General features: G+C 34.7%; 2 protein-coding genes across 2 annotated transcripts; one reads left to right on the forward strand and one right to left on the reverse strand.

Annotated features, from left to right (window-relative positions):
* The first annotated feature begins 1,570 nt into the window (after window positions 1–1,570).
* LOC122593332 lies at window positions 1,571–3,320 on the forward strand. The gene is made up of 2 exons (XM_043765727.1): window positions 1,571–2,893; window positions 3,064–3,320. Exon 1 carries the CDS (start codon window positions 1,704–1,706, stop codon window positions 2,883–2,885), a length of 1,182 nt encoding a protein of 393 aa, XP_043621662.1. The 5' UTR covers window positions 1,571–1,703; the 3' UTR covers window positions 2,886–2,893; window positions 3,064–3,320.
* Window positions 3,321–19,355: 16,035 nt separating this feature from the next.
* Window positions 19,356–19,787, reverse strand: LOC122591651. Its single transcript, XM_043763908.1, has one exon. The coding sequence runs from the start codon at window positions 19,785–19,787 to the stop codon at window positions 19,356–19,358; it is 432 nt and encodes a 143-aa protein (XP_043619843.1).
* Between the last annotated feature and the right edge of the window lie 1,032 nt (window positions 19,788–20,819).

Here is a 20,819-nt window from a genome sequence, read left to right on the forward strand (position 1 = left end):
GTTCAGATTGCATTATTCGTTCAGGTAGCCTCTTCAGCTCAGAATTGAACTTTATTTCAGAAACTCTTTTCATTTCAAAAATTCCTTTCTACTCAGATGACTTCATCAGTTCAGTGGGTTTCTCCAGTTCACTAGTGTCAGTCAGTTCAGTGAACCTGGATATTTCTGCATCATTATTCCTACTACTAAATTACACGTATGCTTGAGACGAAACTCGGATTTCTCGAAAACCCTCGAATAATGTCTTTGGCCGTGAGTTTAAATTAGGATGACCAATTCTGACACTCTCATGTGATACAAACATGACATAAAAATAACCGGGTTTGGGTATGGCTAAATAAATGATACAGTTAGAAATATAGGTTATCACATAACTTAAGATCTATATGTAATTTATTATTATTATTATTATTATTATTATTATTATTATTTAAAGATTTATATGTAATCTTTTGGCATCACTTTGACATTTTAATTAATTTATGTAATTTATAATATCATAAAGATCTTAATCATAATCTAAGGAGTTTAAGTTACAAACTGACAATATGTTGTTTAGAGTTTAGACCCCAACTATTTCACCTACACATATTTTAATTTTAAACTTTATTAATAACGATATTTACTTAAACATATTTTAATTTAATTTTAAATTATATATTTTATCATTTATTGTTATTGTCTTCAATTTAAGTCTATAGTTTATAGAGTTGATTAATTACTAATTAATTAATTAGTTATGATGTCGACGTCTTCCCACTAGTTAAACAAACGGAGCTTTTATCCCAATTAACTTTATATTATAAAGAAAAAGGAAATACGAATTAACTTACACGTCGATAACATGACAACCCATAAAGCTGATTACTGTCATCATCATAACTCATAAATTTGGTTGGACGAGGTGAAATAGGGTCAAGGTGTGTATATATGTGTATGATTTATATTCATTTTAGAGTATTGAGATCTCGTGTGGGTACAGTGTGGGCGTGACGCCACACATGAACACCGTTCTCGACCCATTTTTTACGATAACTTATATAATGTTCCTTATACAAACTTTAAATTTAAAAAGTACGGTTTAATATGTGTGAAAATTTGAAGTGAGTTTAACACCAATAATTTTAGGATAATAATAAATCAACTTAATTAATATGTCTAAAGTTGTGCCTAATTGTAAGATGATGATATGTAGAAAAATCAGAGGGCAAGATTAGGAAAGAGAATTAGTGCATTCCACATGTCAAATTCCTAAAGTTTTAGGCATATCTTTAGGTACACCAATTAAGTTGATTAATCATTTTTCATAATTTTAACGTCATACATGTCAATAGGTAATGCTCGATTTTCTCCCCAAACCTGGTCACGTGCCATTAATCATACACATCCATACATATTTAAAAAATTTAATTTAATTAATCAATAATCATACACATTGATACATCTTTTATTATTATTATTATTATTATTATTATTATTATTATTATTATTATTATCATTATTATTATTATTATTATTATTATTATTATCGTCCTAAAACCCTTGATAGATAGCCACTCTTGTTCTTGTTCTTCCTCTTCATAAACCCTAATTCGCCGCTGTTGTCTTCTCCATTCCAACTGGTTTTTATCTTCACCATTTTTATTTCCAATATTACATATATATACATATATACATAACATTAATAATTTATAACAATAATAATGTCTATGCTTCAATTAATAACCAAAGCTTCTTCAGCTGAACAAAAATCTTCATCAGATTCACAATACCCAATTGTCCTAAACCCAGACCCTGCTTTCCTTACCTTAATTTCTCAAAACCAACAACCAAACAATGAATCTCACTTCCTTAAACCTGTCCAAGGTTGGTCCCTTTCCAAAACCGACACCGAAATCATCGATTTATCCCAAAACTTTCTCAAAAAACTTCAAATCAAACTCAAAAACACCAACTCTTTCACAAAACTTGAATTTGTCAACATTTTGAACTCCTTTCTTGAAAAGATTAGCCAAAAGGTTGGCATTCGCATATCCGATATCAAACTACCCGAAAATCGTGATGGTTATACGAAAAGACTTGTCGAAAAGTTGGGTTCTTTTATGGGTGAAGGTGCTTTAAGTTTGGTGATTGAAGGTTGTGTTATGTTTGAAATTTGGGATGTTTTGGAATGTTTGATTGTTAAGGGTTTTGTTGTCGGTTCGTGTTGTAAAGGTTTGGTTTCGAAATTGGTTGAGAAAGGAAAACCGGGTTTGGTTTGTTTGTGTGTTAAGTATGTTTTGGATTTAGAACTTTTGGATGTGCTTTCGGTTTTGAAGTATTTTTTGTCTCGGACGACGAAAGATGGGTTTGGTGATGTAAGGGAAGGTTGGGAGAGGGAAGCGGTGATGGCTATTGAAATGGCGGCGGATAAAAGTGTTGGTGAGAAAAAGATGAATTTGGCTAAGGAAGCGGCGGTTTTGCTCATGATGGGTCATGATGGGTTTACGACGAGTGAGTTGTGTTTGCATTATCTGATTGTGTCACCAAATGTTGATGATGTGATATTTGCGGCTTGTGTTGGAAAGTTGAATGGTTTGGAGATTATGGGTTTTGTACGATATTTGAAGAAATGGTTGGTGAAGTATGAGAAATTTCCTCAAGCGTGTATGACTGTTAAAGGTGGTTCGTCTATACTTGGGTTAAAAGCTCTTGAGTCGGTTCCTTCTATTGAAGCTGTTACAAAGTGTTTTGGGTTGGTAATTGATGAGCATTTTTCTTCGTTGGTGATGCATCCGGAGTTTTGTGAAGAGATGAAGTCTGTCGAGGTGGTTGTGAATTCTTTGGCATCGGAAGCAAGGTTTTGTTGCACTCTAGCAAACTTAAGTGCAAGTTTGAAAAATTGATGTTAAAGGTGTGTTTACAGGTGGATGTTATTTTTGTTACACACATATATTATTTTGCAATTCACATAAATTAAATTTAATGTTTCATGTGATATGAATACCAATGATTCTTGCAATGAAGTTCTTTGACGTAATTAACAGCTCTGAATGTTATCCTAACAAATACAATCGGTTGCAGGTATGAGCCATTAGGCCCTTGAAACGGCCATTACTAAAAAGGAGAGGTATAAACGTTAGATGGATGATTTTGCAGATGGCAAGATATGCTGTTATAGCCCTACAACTTTTTGTTTGTATTAGTGAATTTTGAGATACTTGAATTGGGAATCTGAGAATGTAAAATGGCAACACGGTCACTTTTTATGTTTGCTTTTAATATATGCATCATGTATTCTTGAAAGTGAAAGCTTATCTATTTGAGATTTATCTTTGAAATGAACGCATTTTTGATGAGATTGGTAATATCATTATAGTTAAAATGGCGGACTTAATCGTCGGTCGCTTCTTTTTTTTTTTCCTTGTATTTTTTGGTTTGTGATTTTTAATCTTCTATTTTAGTATTATTCTCTTCTATCAACATCATTGAATTTATACTAGCGAATCTTGGGATACATATTGTGGAATTCAGATGGTTCCACCTTTGAGTTCAGCAGGGGCTTGCTGAAGTTAATGTTACAGGATAGTTTCTTGAGAACTTCTCTGGTGATCAAGTACATGATCGTTTGAGATTCTACCAGGTCATTTAATCTCAAAAGTCGAAATAAATTATGTAATTGATTTACCCGTTGTATAAAAGTACTTGCGTTATAAGAGTTACTAGTATAATTTATCTTAGTTACTTGACTGCAAAATTCCTCATTGATTTCAAATCATATGTTCTGCATGCTATATAGGTAAGTTTTATGGAAAGATCCTTTGGAGTTACTGGGAGTCATCTTAAGCAGCATAGTCATGGTTTCAGGTGGCTCTATGGACCTGTAAGATTTTCTTCACTAATCTATTAACTCATGTAATCTGCCACTTCTAATGGACATGGTTTGAAGATATAACATTATTACGTAGGGGAGCCTTATTTATAAATTCATTCATTGATATGATAATTAGATAAAACATATGAGTTGTAAGTTTTTTAATGGTAATGCATCATATGACAGCTTTGTTATCTGTGTGATTAATAGATAAAACTTCCAGTAGTCCAGTACTCCAGTACTCCAGTTTAAGTGTAAGAGTATGATATGGATCAGAAGTTACAATAGAAAGAAATTCAGGGGGTTAAGTGTCGTTTTTAGTAATTAGTTAATTTATTATAGTAATGTCTTGGTGGACAAGTTTGGTCTTCTCTGGTACTTCTTTTAATAAGGCTGACAGCCAATTGTTTAGGTCGTGGAGAATTATAATTAATTGTTCTTAGGAACTTTTTAGGGCCGCTGGGGATTAAATCCAAACACGCGGCTACTGGTGTTTATCCAGATTATCTCTTATTGCAACAGCCGACTTCAATCAGCTTAGCTTTTATCTTTTACATTCTGTTTGTGTTCTGTTAACTTGTTGCTGTTAGTTGTTTGCTGGTTTGCTGTTACTTTCCGTCCAGAATTCGGCTCGTTACTTATCAACTGGTTTTGCTGGTTTGCTGTTAGTTGTATGCGACCAGTACATCATGCCTGTAGGTTTGAGAGTATATCAGGGAGAATTCCGTACATATTAGAAGATGCTTCAAATTGAATTTACTATGCTTTTTTTTAAACCTCATTTCTTTTTTCTTTATGATACCCCTCATATACTTGTGGCACAGTTACGCAACAGTCTACCTTTAGACTATGACTACCATCTTGCGATTTATATTGCCAAGCAATCTGTAGTGCACCCATACCGTACATGAACCAGCAGATGGTCCACCAGCATTGCACTTTATAGTATTTAAGTGACAGTACAGTTCCACCCAAATTTGATCATTAGAGGTATACCAGTAGGGCTAGCATGTTATAGCCAGTAGCACAAAGTTAAATAAGATTGATAGCTACCATATTCACAATGCTATTGTAGCAATATCTCAAGTCTTCATGTAGTGATGTTTAGTGACAAACCAACTAGATCCTAGAAAAACACCTTAATGTTTTCATTATATGTGCAAATTTTCTTAGTGCTCATGACTGGTGGTATATGTTAATTTTATTAAAAATGGGTTTAGTAGGATTTCGTATACTTGTTAGATGTATGAATTAATCAAAGTAAATAAGTAATTAATGGTATTTAGCATAAAAATGATCTGATGCCTATTTAATGCCTCCCATTTTATTGTAACTCAATATCCAGGCATTCAGTTACTAACTTTGGTTCATTATATTCTTTGTTCTGGAAAAAGTTATCTAGTACTTCATTGTATTGTAACTCAAAAGGATTTGGGTTTAAGTACTTCTGGTGAATGTAAGAACCTGAAGTTATCAAGTCACTCCTTTCGAAAAATGGAGCTACATTCACAATGTGATATAGAAGATATTGAGTTCATTACCCCCAATCTGGTCAAAGGCATTTAACCCAATTGAAAGCATATATGGAGTTTTACCTCAAGAACATTTTGGAAGCACATTGGTTCCAGAATCCAGAGTTTGAGGCTTTTTTCGGACAAGAAAAATGGTTTAAACCTTTAAAGCTGGATATGCAGGCATTACAAACACATTACAAACAAAAGTAAGCCATCCCAACACAAAGCTGTATATATCTATCGTCTTGCAGAATTTAGTAAAATTTTGAGTAACTTAAGGCGATTCGGTCACCATCTTATGAGCTCGGGGATGCTGAGCTAGAACTTGACTTCAGTGAAGAAACCATCCTTTCATGTACCCATTGTTGTCAAGGTAAGAGCTATATATGTTATCTTTGATGGAATATATATAGGGAAAAGTGAATATGTGGTTATCTTGTACCCAAGATTGGGTATAGATACCCTCACATATCAGTTTTTTAATATTTGTTTCAAAATGAATAAATCACATGGCCCCCATGAATTTTATGGTTTAAAAAATTGGCATGTGAGGGGTTCTATCCAAACTTAGGTACAAGATAGCTACATATTCCTTTCCTGCCTTCCCTCATATATATACATGATCATATTCTTAAAAGTAAAAGAGAGCAATCGCACCAGGATGGTATAATTTCACTGCACTACACATTTAGATCATGTTTCTACAGATTAATTATTTTTCGATTAATCTTTTCTTGTTTTTTTTTTTTTCCCTTCCTTTAATATACATACAAGAGCCTACTTAAACAACAGGATCAAGGCAAACTTATATTCATACTGTACCGTCTTCCTCTTCCAATGACAAAAAGCACTTTTTGACTTTTAAGTCTTTGTTAACTTTATCATCCGATGATCTACAAGCAAAGACATTTCCCTTTATAAAGAAAGAAAATAAACTACTTTTCTATCTACAAGACATGTCCTTAATATAACACATACACTACTTTTCTATCTACAAGACATGTCCTTAATATAACACATTTGTTAATGTCCACATTGTCATATCAGAAGCACGATAATGGAACAGTCAAGTAGAATTTATTAGGGATTTAAAGACTTCATAAGTAAAGTAATGGTGGAAGTATGGAAAAAGTCAGAAACTTGTAATATGAACAAGTTTGAGTTGGCAGTTCAACCTTCTTTCAATAGAATGTATGCTGGGACTTAATTTGTGGTTTTTGCCTTGTGTGGCGAACTTTACAAGTATGCTCGTAGAGTCCACTTTTGGTTGGTTCTTGTTTGTTTAATTTGTGGCATTTGTGGCTTGCTCAGTAGCAATGTGGATATCATACGAAAAACTCCTTTAATAATGTTTTAACTTAGATAAAGTCCTAGAGGCATTTGAGGCACTCAAAACCAAGAGTTTGCAGGTTCTAGTCATATGTTGAACGTATGAAAATATGTATTGACGTGTGAAATACTTGCCTTGTAAAAAGATAAGAAAGAATGAAAGATAATGTTTTGTGATATCAACAGTTTTAGGCATCAATGGTGACAGCCTACTTGTCATCTAGAGAAATCAATGTTGGCAAGCAGATTGCTTAATTCTGCCATTTTCATCTCACTTAAAATGCAAGAATGAGTATATACTGGTAAGGCCAGATTCGTAAGTAAAATAGGCTAGCAACAAAGCAAACACTAATATGACGACACCAAGCTTTTGACCTGTGCCAGTCTGACATATATATGGTCCAATGTCTGAGATTTTTGAGAGTTGCTAATTACTGGAGCCAAGTGATACAATGCATTTAAAATGTTTTTCTACCCATAGAAAAAAAGTATTTTCTATGTTTTTTCCATAAAAGTGAATTAGATTAATACCCGGTCGGTGATCGGGTTATCAACTAAATTTATTAGTAATATATCACATATTGTGAAAAATATACGTCTTATAGTATATTATATTGAAGTTTATTATGAAAACGGACATATGTTAAGATAAAGAATCTTGTACTTTTTTAGGTATAACATATATGAAGTCGGTTATATATGTACTCGACCTTACATGAAATTCAACTTGAAACTAATCTGGAAAACCTGGGTTAGGGTTGTGAAATCTCGACCCGATAATCTGTCAACTTGAGTTTTTGGGTCGTGGTCGGGTTGACCTTTTGGATTAATAGATCAACCTGTCAACCCAAAAATATTTTTAAATTATATAAAAAAATTAAAACAAATCGACCCATCAACTCATTTGATCAGACAACTCACAACCCATTTACTTGAAATCAATCTGCCAACCACCAACCATATCACCTGAAATCAACTCACCAAACCATTTAACTCGTAAACTTTAGTTTTGTTGGTTGGTGCTTGGGTTTCTGTTAACGAACTGACAGAGTTACAGGTTTTGGTTGAGAAATTTTAAATTATAATTATATACCGGCATTCCGAACCCATTAACTCGAACCAGAGATAATTATACTTATATTTATTTTAATTGTTGTTCTATATAAAGTTATTTACTCTTTCATACAAAATTTTAAATTATATAATAACTTGCTATAAACTTTTAAAGTACATTATAGATGACTAAAACATCATGTTAAGTATATTTCTAAACGTTACATTGTATTTTATCTATATAAAAGAAAAATATATATAGGCTACATAATTTAAAACATTATTATATATCTGTAAAATTTAAAATCAAAAATCTTAATAAATATATGTTGTAAAAAACTATATGACAGTAAATATGATTGAATTAATAAAATAATATATGGATATTCTAAATAATATAAAACTAACAAAAATAATGGATGTGAAATTTTGGATTAGACTCGTAGGGTGAGTTATCTTGATAATCTCTAAAAATCTTTTAAAATTTAGGTTTCACGGCTATCTTGTTCAATTTTCTTAAGAAAAACACTTTTACGTATTATATACATTAATTAAAAATTGAAGTAATAATATATTTTTCCTCCCCCCCCCCCCCCCCCCGAAATAAATCACTTTATGATTTTTTTAATTAATCAGAAATTCATTTTTTTAGTTTACATTTATATATTTTAACTCTTCCATTTGAATAACAAAATATTACCACTAATCATAGCTAGATTCACCCTCCTCTTTTTTTTTTCACCTAAACAAACAAACAGACAAATACACTTTTGATATCATTATGCTCGTAATGGTATTTTATAGCTAAGATGTGGTATTCTCATCTTTGTCTAATTATCAAGATCTACATCAACCTTCCCATCCCGTCAGCCACCATCTCCGACAAGACCTTCCCGTAGAGAACAACCATCATATGGTTGAGAGTGAATGAATGAAAATAAAGAGTACGTGAAAACTGAATAGAAATAAATGGTTGTGTAATGATATTGACAAACCGTTTTAAAAATGGTTGGAAATAACGACATTTTTATTCCAACCAATTTAAAAATGTTTTTATTTTTTTCTTGAATTTAATATTTTAAATTTTATTTTCTAACTCATAATGATAAACTAACCCCAATACAACTTTCGTATATTGTAAGTTACATAATTATTCGTTTAACCCGGCCACTCATCGAATATTAAGCTAGTTTTTATTATTATAAAAAGCGACATGTTTGAAAATGGGTTAAAAATGAGAAAAAAAATCATTAAAACGTTGCCAAATGAGAAATAGGAAAAAAACGAAATAAATTTTAAACATGTTACCATATATATATAAACTATACATTTAGTATAATTAATTAGTTACCATATCTAGATTTTTAATTTCAAGAGCCCAGATTGATTTGTAAAACTAATTTTAATGGTCCAGATCAAAAGTTCAACTTTATTTTTTTCTCTCTGCTCTACCGGCAATATATATATATATAATTGCATATTAATGTAGTTTACATTTTTTTAGCTTCATTTATAACTAGTTTTTCCAACAATTTTATACAGTTGAATGTTTTGGTTTTATAGGAACGACCTCCTATTTCAGTTCCTTGTTCCACCTTTAGTTCCAGCTATTTTTACCAAATATATTTTTGAGAAAATAGCCTAGATACCCAAAAATCATCTTCAATATATGAAAATACCCAACTTTTTTCGAATTCACCAAAAATACCCATAAAATCGCAAGACCGCAAGGAGGAGTTGCGGATCGCAAGGAATCCTTGCGATTCGCAAGCAAGTCTTGCGATCCGCAAGCAAGTCTTGCGTTCCGTAAGGAGTTCTTGCGATCCGCAAGCAATGCTTGCGATCCACAAGCAAGGCTTGCGATTTTGACTTTTTTTGACTTATGGATAAGATTTTTTTTTGAGATTTTCTTGTACTTGTTAAGATAGCAATCGGATTTTTATGTATTTTTTTTACTTATGAATTTACCAACAACCTTACACAATAAACAACACCATAGTTTATTGTTTTTTTCAATTTGCAAAGTAAAAGGTATGTTTTTCTTAGCTAATAAGTATTTGGTATTTAATTTTGTTTTGTTTGAAACGTAGAGTTAGGATGGAAGTTTGAGGCTGAACTCTGAGTCTTCTTAGGTACTGGTGTGTCACTAAGAACTGAGACGGTTTCTATGTTTTCATTATGGAAAATTGTTATTTAACAAGTGAAATTTGCTACCTGTTTGTGTTTCTTTGATCATGGTAATCTTGAAAGACATAAATCTAGTAACAAAGCTAAGATTAAAATTCATTAAATAGTAATTTCAACAGGTTTTATCAAGAAAATGGACCACGTTATTATTGGACTCGAGTCAGAAGTGTAAACTGGTCAATATTTTGTTGCTCTGTGCTTGAAACTTACAGAAACTCGATGATAAATATTTTTGAGCAAACAGGTTTTTTAGTTGACTAGAGATAAAAGAATGTTTCAACTTTGTACAGGTCATTACTTGGCTGGGTTTTTGGTAGTTAGTACTGTTGTTTCAAAAACCCTTGTATCTTTTTAGTAGTTGTTTATCAACATTGTAAATACAAAATTGGTCCTCGTGGTTTGCCACTTTTTGCAACGGCATTAAATACTTATTAGCTAAGAAAAACATATCTTTTACTTTGCAAACTGAAAGAAACAAAAAATTATGGTGTTGTTTATGGTGAAAGGTTGTTGGTAAATTCATAAGTAAAAAAAAAGTACATAAAAATCTGATTGCTATCTTAACAAGTACAAGAAAATCTCACAAAAATCTTATTCATAAGTCAAAAAAAGTCAAAATCGCAAGCCTTGCTTGCGGATCGCAAGACTTGCTTGTGCATCGCAAGGATTCCTTGCGATCCGTAACTCCTCCTTGCGGTCTTGCGATTTTATGAGTATTTTTGGTGAATTTGAAAAAAGTTGGGTATTTTCATATATTGAAGATGGTTTTGGGGTATCTAGGCTATTTTCTCTATATTTTTTAGCTTTCAAGTTAAACTTTTGATCCTTTTTGATACGATCATTAACTTTGCTCCCAAATCTTTATCTTTATCTTTATATATACTATAAGACAGTTGAACTAATGATTTATTAACCAATCAAATCGCTCAATTTTATCAAATTGAATCTCGCTTATTTCATCATTTAGATTAACTATACATTAAAAATCATAATAATCATTATCCAAATATATTATTATAATTAATTTGTAGAAAAAGTCTCATTAATTTACACTTTTTTGTTTTCCATCAATAAATTACACTTTTTAACCTTAAATACTTAATTTATATTTATTTTTAGCCATCAATTTAAGACAGTTAAACTAATGACTTATTAACCAATCAAATCGCTCAATTTTATCAAATTGACTTTCGCTTATGTCATCATTTAGATTAACTATAAAATAAAAATCATAATAATCATTATCTAAATATATTATTATAATTAATTTGTAGAAAAAGTCTCATTAATTTACATTTTTTTTGTTTTCCATCAATAATTTACACTTTTTAACCCTAAATACTTAATTTATATTTATTTTTAGCCATCAATTTGAAAAGTTTTTTCTTAAATTTTTTAAAAACGTTACAAAAAGTATTTTTATTTAATTTTTTAAAATTACAATTGTCACTCAAATCAAAAGTCATAATTGTTATCAAACAATATGAAAACAACCTTATTGTTATCTAATTATTATAGGACAGTGGTTGAAAATAAACATATTCATGTTATGGGCCGTATCATGATCAAAGACGTATACTTGAATGTCAAGTACGGGATCACATACATTATGAGTACAATTGGTTTCAAAAACTTATAAAATAGAGAAATTATTGTAGCATGTGTCTTGTGGAATGACTACGACAAACATCCCACAATATGTATCAATTAATAATGACAGTGACGAACATGTGGTTATTGTACTACAACTTGCAAAGTATAACACTTAGAACATTATATATTCAAAGTTATAAGTTTTTATGGCTACCTGGCGAGTAAGGAAGAGTAGCAAATGTATGGCCTAAAAAATACCTTAGCATAGTACATAAGATCTAGCAACCATAATACGCAAATAACAGCATAAAATGTAGGAACATAATAAACACAGTCTTCAACAAGGGGCTCAAACAAGAGGGATGTAAACTGCCATGACAACCAAACCTATACGCAAGAATTGACTGAAGACTAAGGGGATTAAATTATTTCTAAACAATCTACGTAGCAAAGTACCTTAGGCCACTAGGCCAAACTAATCCTAGTCTACTCGCAAAAACGCTCCAACACGATAAAGGTAACCTATGCACCTAGTCCTTTACACGCTAACTTAGCTGCCTAGCTAGACATTAACTTAGACTAATCATAGTCCTCTCCTAAGCACCTAAACCCCTAAACTAGTCCTAGTCCTCTAATAAACTCTCATCGGTCATGTCCTCCAACAGGCAAAGCAATTTGGGGCGGCCAAGAGTAACCTCCCCCCTCGATTTTGGCCTCCCTCTACTCCGGCCAAAACCTCTACGGAGGTTACTGAGAACCAAAGTCTAAGAAAAAAAAAAAAACTATTCCCATATGCCTTACACTCCCTGTCCAACCCCATCCACCAGAAAACTCCTCCATATCCTTCGGTATTCTGTCTTTCCACCTCCGTTAGCCTACCTCTCCTCCTGTCAGGTCAAAGCCTTTTATTGCCTTGAGTTACCTATGTTAGGCCTACCTCTCCCGGCCTAACCAACGCAAACCACCTTAGGCAAGGCACAATGGGAAAAGGAAGTCAATCGAAGTCCCGCAAAAGACAAACCCTAACCTAATCCTCCACTCTAATCCTAGTTCTCCAGGCCGTCCTATCTGACGTCATGTCCTCCGACAAACCAAGCTCTATTAGGTCATTCGCCAGTCGGTCCTCCCACCTCATCTTTGGCCTTCCCCTTCTTCGTATGCCTTCGACGTGGATAGACTCCGCTCTCCTTAGTGGTGTTGTTCGATCCCTTCTCCTAACATGGCCAAACCTTCTCAAGCGCCCTTCTCTTAGCTTGTTAATGATGGTCCCTACTTCAAGTTCAGCTCTAAATACTCCCGCGGGGATCCTGTCAGATAGGGTCTTCCCGCAAGACCACCTTAGCATCCTCATCTCTGCCACCTCTACTCGAGACCCTTGGGCTTTCGTCATCGACCAACATTCTGACCCGTATAACATAGCCGGTCTAATAGCCACTCTGTAAAACTTGCCTTTCAGTTTTAGCGGCATCCGCTTGTCGCACATGACTCCAGAAGCTGCTCTCCACCTCATCCATCCAGCTTGTATTCGATGTGTCACGTCTTCGTCTATCCCCCCCCCCCCCCCGATTTGTGTATCACCGATCCCATGTATCTAAAAGACACCTTCGGACCCAATACCCGCTCCCTAATGCGAATATCCTCATCCCCATTTTGTCTTATTTCCTGTTTATCGAAGTCACATCGTAGGTATTCAGTCTTTTCTCGGCTCACACACAGACCATTATCTTCAAGGGCTTCTCTCCATTTCTCTAACCTACGGTTTAGCTCCTCCATCGATCTTGCAATCAGTGCAATGTCATGCACCACGGTAGTTCCTCCTGTAGGCCACTAGACAAATCGTCTAAGATCAAGGTAAAAAGGTATGGGCTAAGCGCTGAACCCTGGTGAAGGCCCATTTCTACCGAGAAAAGCTCTGTGCTCCCCACCGGTGTTCGAACACCGGTCCTCGCCCTATCGTACATATCCCTAATAACACTAATGTATCTCCCAGTAACTCCTTTTGCTTGGAGCATCCTCCAGATCAGCTCTCGTGGTACACTATCGTACGCCTTATCCAAATCTAGGAAAGCACAATGTAGCGCTTTTTGTCTTTCCCTATACTTTTCCATCAGGCTTCTAGTGATATGGATAGCCTCCATCGTCGACCTCCCTGGCATAAAACCAAATTGGTTCTCTGCCACCTTCGTAACTCTTCTAAGTCTCGTTTCGATCACTCTCTCCTAGAGCTTCATAGTATGACTTAGGATTTTAATGCCCCCATAGTTGCTACAACTCTGCACGTCCCCCTTGTTCTTATAAATAGGTATAACCTCACTAAGTCTTCATTCTTCTGGCATTTTTACACTCGTCCAAATCTTGTTGAAGAGGCTTGTCAACAAGCTTATCCCCACGTCCCCAGGCATCTCCATGCCTCAACCGGAATTTGGTCAGGACCTACTGCTTTGTTTCTCCCCATCTTCTTTAAGGCGACCCTTACTTCCTCTCGGCTGATCCTCGTAGCATCGTTGTCGTCGTAACGTGTGTTTGGGTGTGCGGTGAGGTCTTCTCCTCCTTCAATTCTCCCCGACCCTCTCCCATTAAACAGGTTGGCGAAGTACTCTTCCCATCTTTTCCTAATGTCTCTGTAACACTTCGAGCTAGGGCTCGAAATATTACGGAAATCACATAGCACAAGGAGGAATTATCGTAGGCAACTAAATGAAAATACTGAATTCGGTGAATTCATAACTAGTCAAATATTCATACAATGCACGAGGACCAAATGACCATCAAAGTTTACAAAAGAATATTCAAAAGATGGCTATCGATCCTAAGCATTAGTCAAAAATGGGCGAATGAATCCTTGATCCATATAAGTCCATGCCCGAATCCCAAAAGCTAGTCACGGTCATGCATCACGTCCTTGAACCACTTGATTACCTGAAAAGTGTACTAACAAGTCAACATGAGGTTGGTGAGTTCGTAGTGGTGGCCCAAAAGGAACCACCGACAATAACCACATATTATAGAAACAAGAACAATCATTGCATACAAGAAGTCTTACACGTCATCCAATCAATGCATCACAATATCACAACCCGATAAGAAAACCAATGCAATGTCAATGTCACGATGCGAATGATATGTATGGCCATCATGCCATCTATGCAAAGATACTTACATGTCATCACCATGACCAATGTGGCATCTCAAAAACATCAGAGAATATACGTCTATAAACCCGGATGACCAACACCAGTGTATACGTCTATACCTGGATAAACACATTTGTCTCAACAGACAACCAAATCTTCTCAATGCAACCATCACAATGCAAATCCAACAATCCATCAATCCAACACCCAATAACTCAACCATATGAACAAACTATACATACAGACACTTGAGAGGGCTTGCTTTCAAAGAGTCATTGATGTATGTATACAGGGTATACCAGCGGCTAACCCTCCACATCTCAAACCTTTTGAAAGCAAAGTCGACTTTCATGTATGTACACCTAACCAAAATATAACCTTTCTCAAAACCAACATGCACAAAACAATTCAATTCAACCATCAATCATCATTCGATCAACAAACAACCAATGCAAACAAATAAACACACAATGCACACTTTTCAGCCCGAATCTCAATAGATTAGGGAGATACGAACTCACCTTGATCGGCTAAGAGTAGATAATACAAGTTAAAAGCAATTAAAGTTGTCTTGCGTTCACCTCACGTCCACCACCTATAATTATAATATTATGTGCAATTATTAATACGATTCATTCACGTCCCAATAAGGCAAGTACAATCCTACCGACTCTCGAGACTTGATAAAGTTGTGAAACGCCTAGGTGAGATCCATATCAAGTTTAGGTAGAACTACAACATGCCAAAGCGTTAGTAACTTTCCCCGAATAAGACTTAGACTCAAAAGATTCGACCCTTTTTGAAATGGGGAAGGTTTCAATAAAAAAATAAGGTTACTACAAGAAACTACACTCATTTACGAATCCAACGATAGGTCACATGACTCGATTGGACTTTCGGTTTGAAAGATACAAGCGTTTGAAAACAACGAACGAAAACTGGCGACCAGAAAAGCCTTCACTGCGCCGCAGTGAGGCTTGGCACACCTCACTGCGCTGCAGTGAGGTTCAAAGCCAAATCCAGACGCAAGAAAGGGCTGCGCCGCAGTGAGGCTTTGCCTCCTCATTGCGCCACAGTCCCACTCCCTGCAGCCCAAAACCTGCACTTTCTAACATCAAAGTCGACCCAATTCACCATTTAACCTCAAAATCTATTCCGACACTTCTCCAAATTAGTTTTTATCCCACAAAATCAAACATAGACTATATTTAAACATAACCCATCTTACAATTCCATTCCATAACTCGATTTAAGCTCCAATTCATGAATCAAACTTCCTAAAATCCTAAACCACACATGCAAGCTTTTTGACCCGAATTATGACCCAAACCCACTCGACATCAACTAGAAACAAGTAAATGAAGATAAAATAAAGGTTGTAGAACAAGTTTAACTTACCAAGCTCACCACCTAGCACCCAAATCCGAATTTTAACCCTAATGTGGTATGTTCTTGCACTTTGGAGCCCAATTCTTTGATATGTTGTTATTATTATGATAAGGTTTATTAATCTTGAAATTTCCAAGCTTGAATTACCACAAAATAAGGATTAATCTAGAGAGAGAGTTAAGAGGAAGAGTCTGTGTGTTCTTTAGAAGAATTAAGAGAGAGGGAGAGATAAGAGAATGAGAGGTGAAAGGGATAAGGTGGGTGGGGAGGGGGTTGGGTTGACTAGATGGGTCATGGGTCAAGACCTTGATCCATGGGTCGACCCATCACTAACTAACTAGTTCACAATCCACGACATATCACTTAGCATACCGACAATCGACCCAACGAGTACAAAGTTAGTCAATTAATTACAAAATAGACTCAACGATGTCATTAATTTCATTAATTCGTCAAATTACACATAGAGTCAACGGGTCAAAATTTACGGATGTTACAGTCTCCCTCCTTCACAATGCTCCGTCCACTTTCGTCTTTTATATAAATGACATCTCCTAAATCCCTACGTCTTTTCTCCCTTGCTTTAGCGATTCTGAAGATTTCGTTTTCGCCTTCTTTGGAATCTAGTTTCTTGTACAGTTCTTCGTACGCTATTTCTTTTGCTATAGCGATAGTCCTCTTTGCTTCTTTCCTGGCTTCGTAGTACCTCTGCCTAGCCAAAGACCAGTCTTCATTTGTCCCGTTCTGGCGGCTTTTGACAAGATCCTTAAAGCAACTAAGTTTTGCCGCGACCTTGGACTAGACCTCTTCACTAATCCACCAAGATTCCCTACCCACTTTCCGTTGTCGTTAAGTTCCTCTAGTTACTCCTAGTACCTCCTTTGCCGTCTCCCTCATACCCTCTGCCAAGAGTGTCCACAACTCGTCAGCTTCCAATATTATTATATTGGTATTTATATTAATTTGTAGAAAAAGTATCATTAATTTACACTTTTTTGTTTTCCATCAAGAATTTACACTTTTTAACCCTAAATACTTAATTCATATTTATTTTTAGCCATCAATTTGAGAAATTTTTTTCTTAGATTTTTTAAAAACGTTACAAAAAGTATTTTTAAAGTTACAATTGTCACTCAAATCAAAAGTCCTAATTGTTATCAAACAATATGAAAACAATCCTAATTGTTATCAAATTATCATAGGACAATGATTGAAAATAAACATATTCATGTTATGAGTCGTATTATGATCAAACACATATATTTAAATGTCAAGTATAAGATCACAAGTATGTTTATATTTTAATTCTTAATAATCTTTCATAATAATATCACATTATGAGTACAATTGGTTTCAAAAAATTATATAATAGAGAAATTATTGTAGCATGTGCCTTGTGGATTGACAACGACAAACAATCTCATCAATATGTATCAGCTAATAATGACAGTGACGAACATGTGGTTATTGTACTACAACTTGCAAAGTATAACACTTAGAACCGTATATTTTCAAAATTATAAGTTTTTATAAATTAAATATATGAAGATCTAATATTGATAATATCGTAAACCCCGTGTCCAGTGTCGGACACAGGTCTAAACTCTAGTTATCAACTAAAGTAACTTTTCTAAAATCAAACATTTTAATAATTGGTATAATTCTCAAAACATGTGAAGGTTTATCATGTTCATACCAGAGCCAAAATCAGTCATAATCATGTATGAACTGTGTTCATTTTGCCATTTCATGATGTTGTTCAAGCTAATGTTACATTTGATATTGCGGATGTTAATTTCAAAGAAAAATGGATGATCCGTTCAATCATTTTCCATTTTATGGCGGGGGTACCCTTCGTGAATCATTAGGGGGAGGGAATGGTACCCAAACAAGTTTCCTTGCTCAATCTCTTCTACAATCAAAACCTTTCAACTCACAACTACCTAATTCTACCCAATTCTTACCTAAATCCTAGACATAATATACACAATTCATTAAACTTACCCAATTTCATTTTCATTTTTCTTATTACATCAATAATTTAACTAAACATGTTTTTTTTTTTTTTTTAACATTCAAATGCTGGGATTTTTCATTACCGATAAACATTGCTAGCGAGAGGCTAGAATACAAACATGAAGTACATCGGATTACAAGCATCAACGTATCGAGATAGACATAATATAAATAACTAGAGATTGAAACTACACCATTTGGCCCAGTATGCTTAATTTGGGGAATCTGTTGACTATCCATGAGAATCTTGTTCGTTTTATCTCGTTCTTGGCTAGGCGCAGGCATGGGTTTTTGTTCTTGAAGATATATTTATTCCTGGAGGTCCATATCACCCAGCAGAAGGTAAGAATGATGGTGTGAAAGCAGCTTCTTTTTGTAGGCTCTATGAAGGCCAGTTTAACTAAACATTTTGTAGGGCAAGAATTTAACTAAACATTTTATTAAAAATTTAAATAAACATTACATAGCACATAAAAAAACCAATACATAATAAAATAAAATAAAAATACACTAAAATAAAAACACTAGAGTTATTTTTTAAAAAAAAACTAATCGTTGAGTATGCCAAGTCTTTACACCATACGTATTCAGTGAGGTCATAAAGAAGACGATGATGGATGTCTTCGTTTAGTAACTCCCCTAACACGCTATCCTCGAACACCGGTTGGACCGGCAAGTCCATTATGTGAATCAGTGAGATTACTCTGCCATCGTCTTTTATCACCATGTTGTGTAAAATACAAGCCGCGTAAACATACTGCCCAATCTTGCATTTAATCATGGGTCGGAGAGGACGCCTAAGAATTTTTCATTTCCCTTCTAGAACCCCAAAAGTACGCTCCACATCTTTCCTCGCCCCCTCTTGTAACTTCTTGAATCTTTTCTCCTTCGGGTAAGTAGGATAACGGTATGCTTTAACAAACGTCGAGTACTTGTTGTAGATACCTTCGGTTAGATAATAACCGCGTTTATAATAGCGGTCGTTAACATAAAATGAAGTGTCCAATTTCGTGCCATTTCGCTCCGTAAGATACAGTCGGATTGGTTCAACACGTTGAAGTCATTGTTTGAACCAGGAGCACCAAAATAAGCATGTCAAATCCACGTATCTTGAGAAGCGGTTATCTCAAGCATAATAGTGGGAACGCCATGGTCGCCTCTCGTATATTGTCCTTTCAAGTGTCTAGGACAGTTTAACCACTCGGCATGTGTACAATCGATGCCACCAAGCATCCCCAGCATGTAATGATGTTCTTCTTGGACATGGAAAATACGAGCCACGTCGTGTTAAGTAGGCCTACATAAGTACTCACGACCATACAACTTAATGATGGCGTCACAAAGATGATCAAGGCACTCGCTCGCGGTACGATCAGCCATATGTAAGTACTCATTGTACTCATCGGGCGGATTGCCCGTTGCGAGTTGGTGCACTGCCGAGGTGACCTTTTGGTGCGCCTTGAAACTTCTTCTCCCACGTGCATCGATCCCCTCTTGAAAATATGAAAAATTCGCCTGGATGTCATCAACGATTTTCAAAAACATGCTTTTATCCATTCGAAATTTCTTTTGAAAGTAAGCTTCATCGTATTTTGGTTCGTCAACAAACCAATCATTTAGTAAAATATGATGACCAATTTTACGGTTCGGCAGTGTTGAACGTTGTTGGAGGATGTTGTGTCTTGCATCATCGAATCGCGTTTTGCAAGAACCCAACATCGGTCTTGGATGACGATTCCGATTCGACAACGACACACCGAGATTCCGAAGAAGTTGAAGACATTTTTAAGTTGTAGTGTAGAAAAGTATTGATTATTTGGTAGACGTGGTATGTGAATAATTTGTATGTATGTTGTATTTTTAAAATTAAAAGGTGAAGTGTATATATAAAAGGAGAAAAGCTTCTTTTTTTTTTTTAAATGTATGTCAACTAGTCGAGTTTTCTTTTTTTTTTTTTTTTTTTTTTTTTTGGGTTGGGGGAGGGGGGGTTCCACACAAGCGACAGTCAAAAATTGCATAACCAAGTATCGGTTTCACTAATCAAATTCTTACCCGATTTGCCTTGCCCAATTCGTACCCGATAGATTGCAATGGTGTTACCGATCGACTTCAATCAACCCGACTCGAACCCGAGGGGTATTCCCTCCCCCTTAGGACAACGGTAATTTGTGCATATCAAATGCAAAGTTTTATTATGAATAAAAGTAAAATTTAATAGACATAAAACATAGACCTAAAGATATGTCTTATGTTATTAGATGTTTGTCACATATATCATGAGTATATATTCTCCCGTTTAATCTTTACCATTTAGTATACAATTGATCATCATCTTATTCTTAAGCTTATTTTTAGGCACACCAATTAACCCTATTAATATCTTGCAAAGCTTGAATATCTTATCATGTAGGTTGTTTTAAAAAATATTTCTGGCGTGACCAAAATTTTTTATATATATTTTAATTTTTACTTGCAACGGTAGAGCATGTAAAAAAAATATGGAAAATCGGACAAGACGATTGAGTATTAGGAAACTAAGATCAGGTTCTTTGTAAAACCACTGGATGAAAACTTGTAATATGTAATACTATCTATAATCTATATCTATAATCTCTTTTAAAATAAACTGACATCTCTATTTTAAGTTTTTCAGCACTTTTTTTAATATCTTCAAACTACCCCTACATAATCTTAACATATATATTTAAAATGGTTAATTTTTCTACCTTATTATTTTTTGCATCTAATCCT

Source organism: Erigeron canadensis, chromosome 3, assembly GCF_010389155.1.
Source record: "Erigeron canadensis isolate Cc75 chromosome 3, C_canadensis_v1, whole genome shotgun sequence".
In the NCBI taxonomy this organism is placed as follows: Eukaryota; Viridiplantae; Streptophyta; class Magnoliopsida; order Asterales; family Asteraceae; genus Erigeron; species Erigeron canadensis.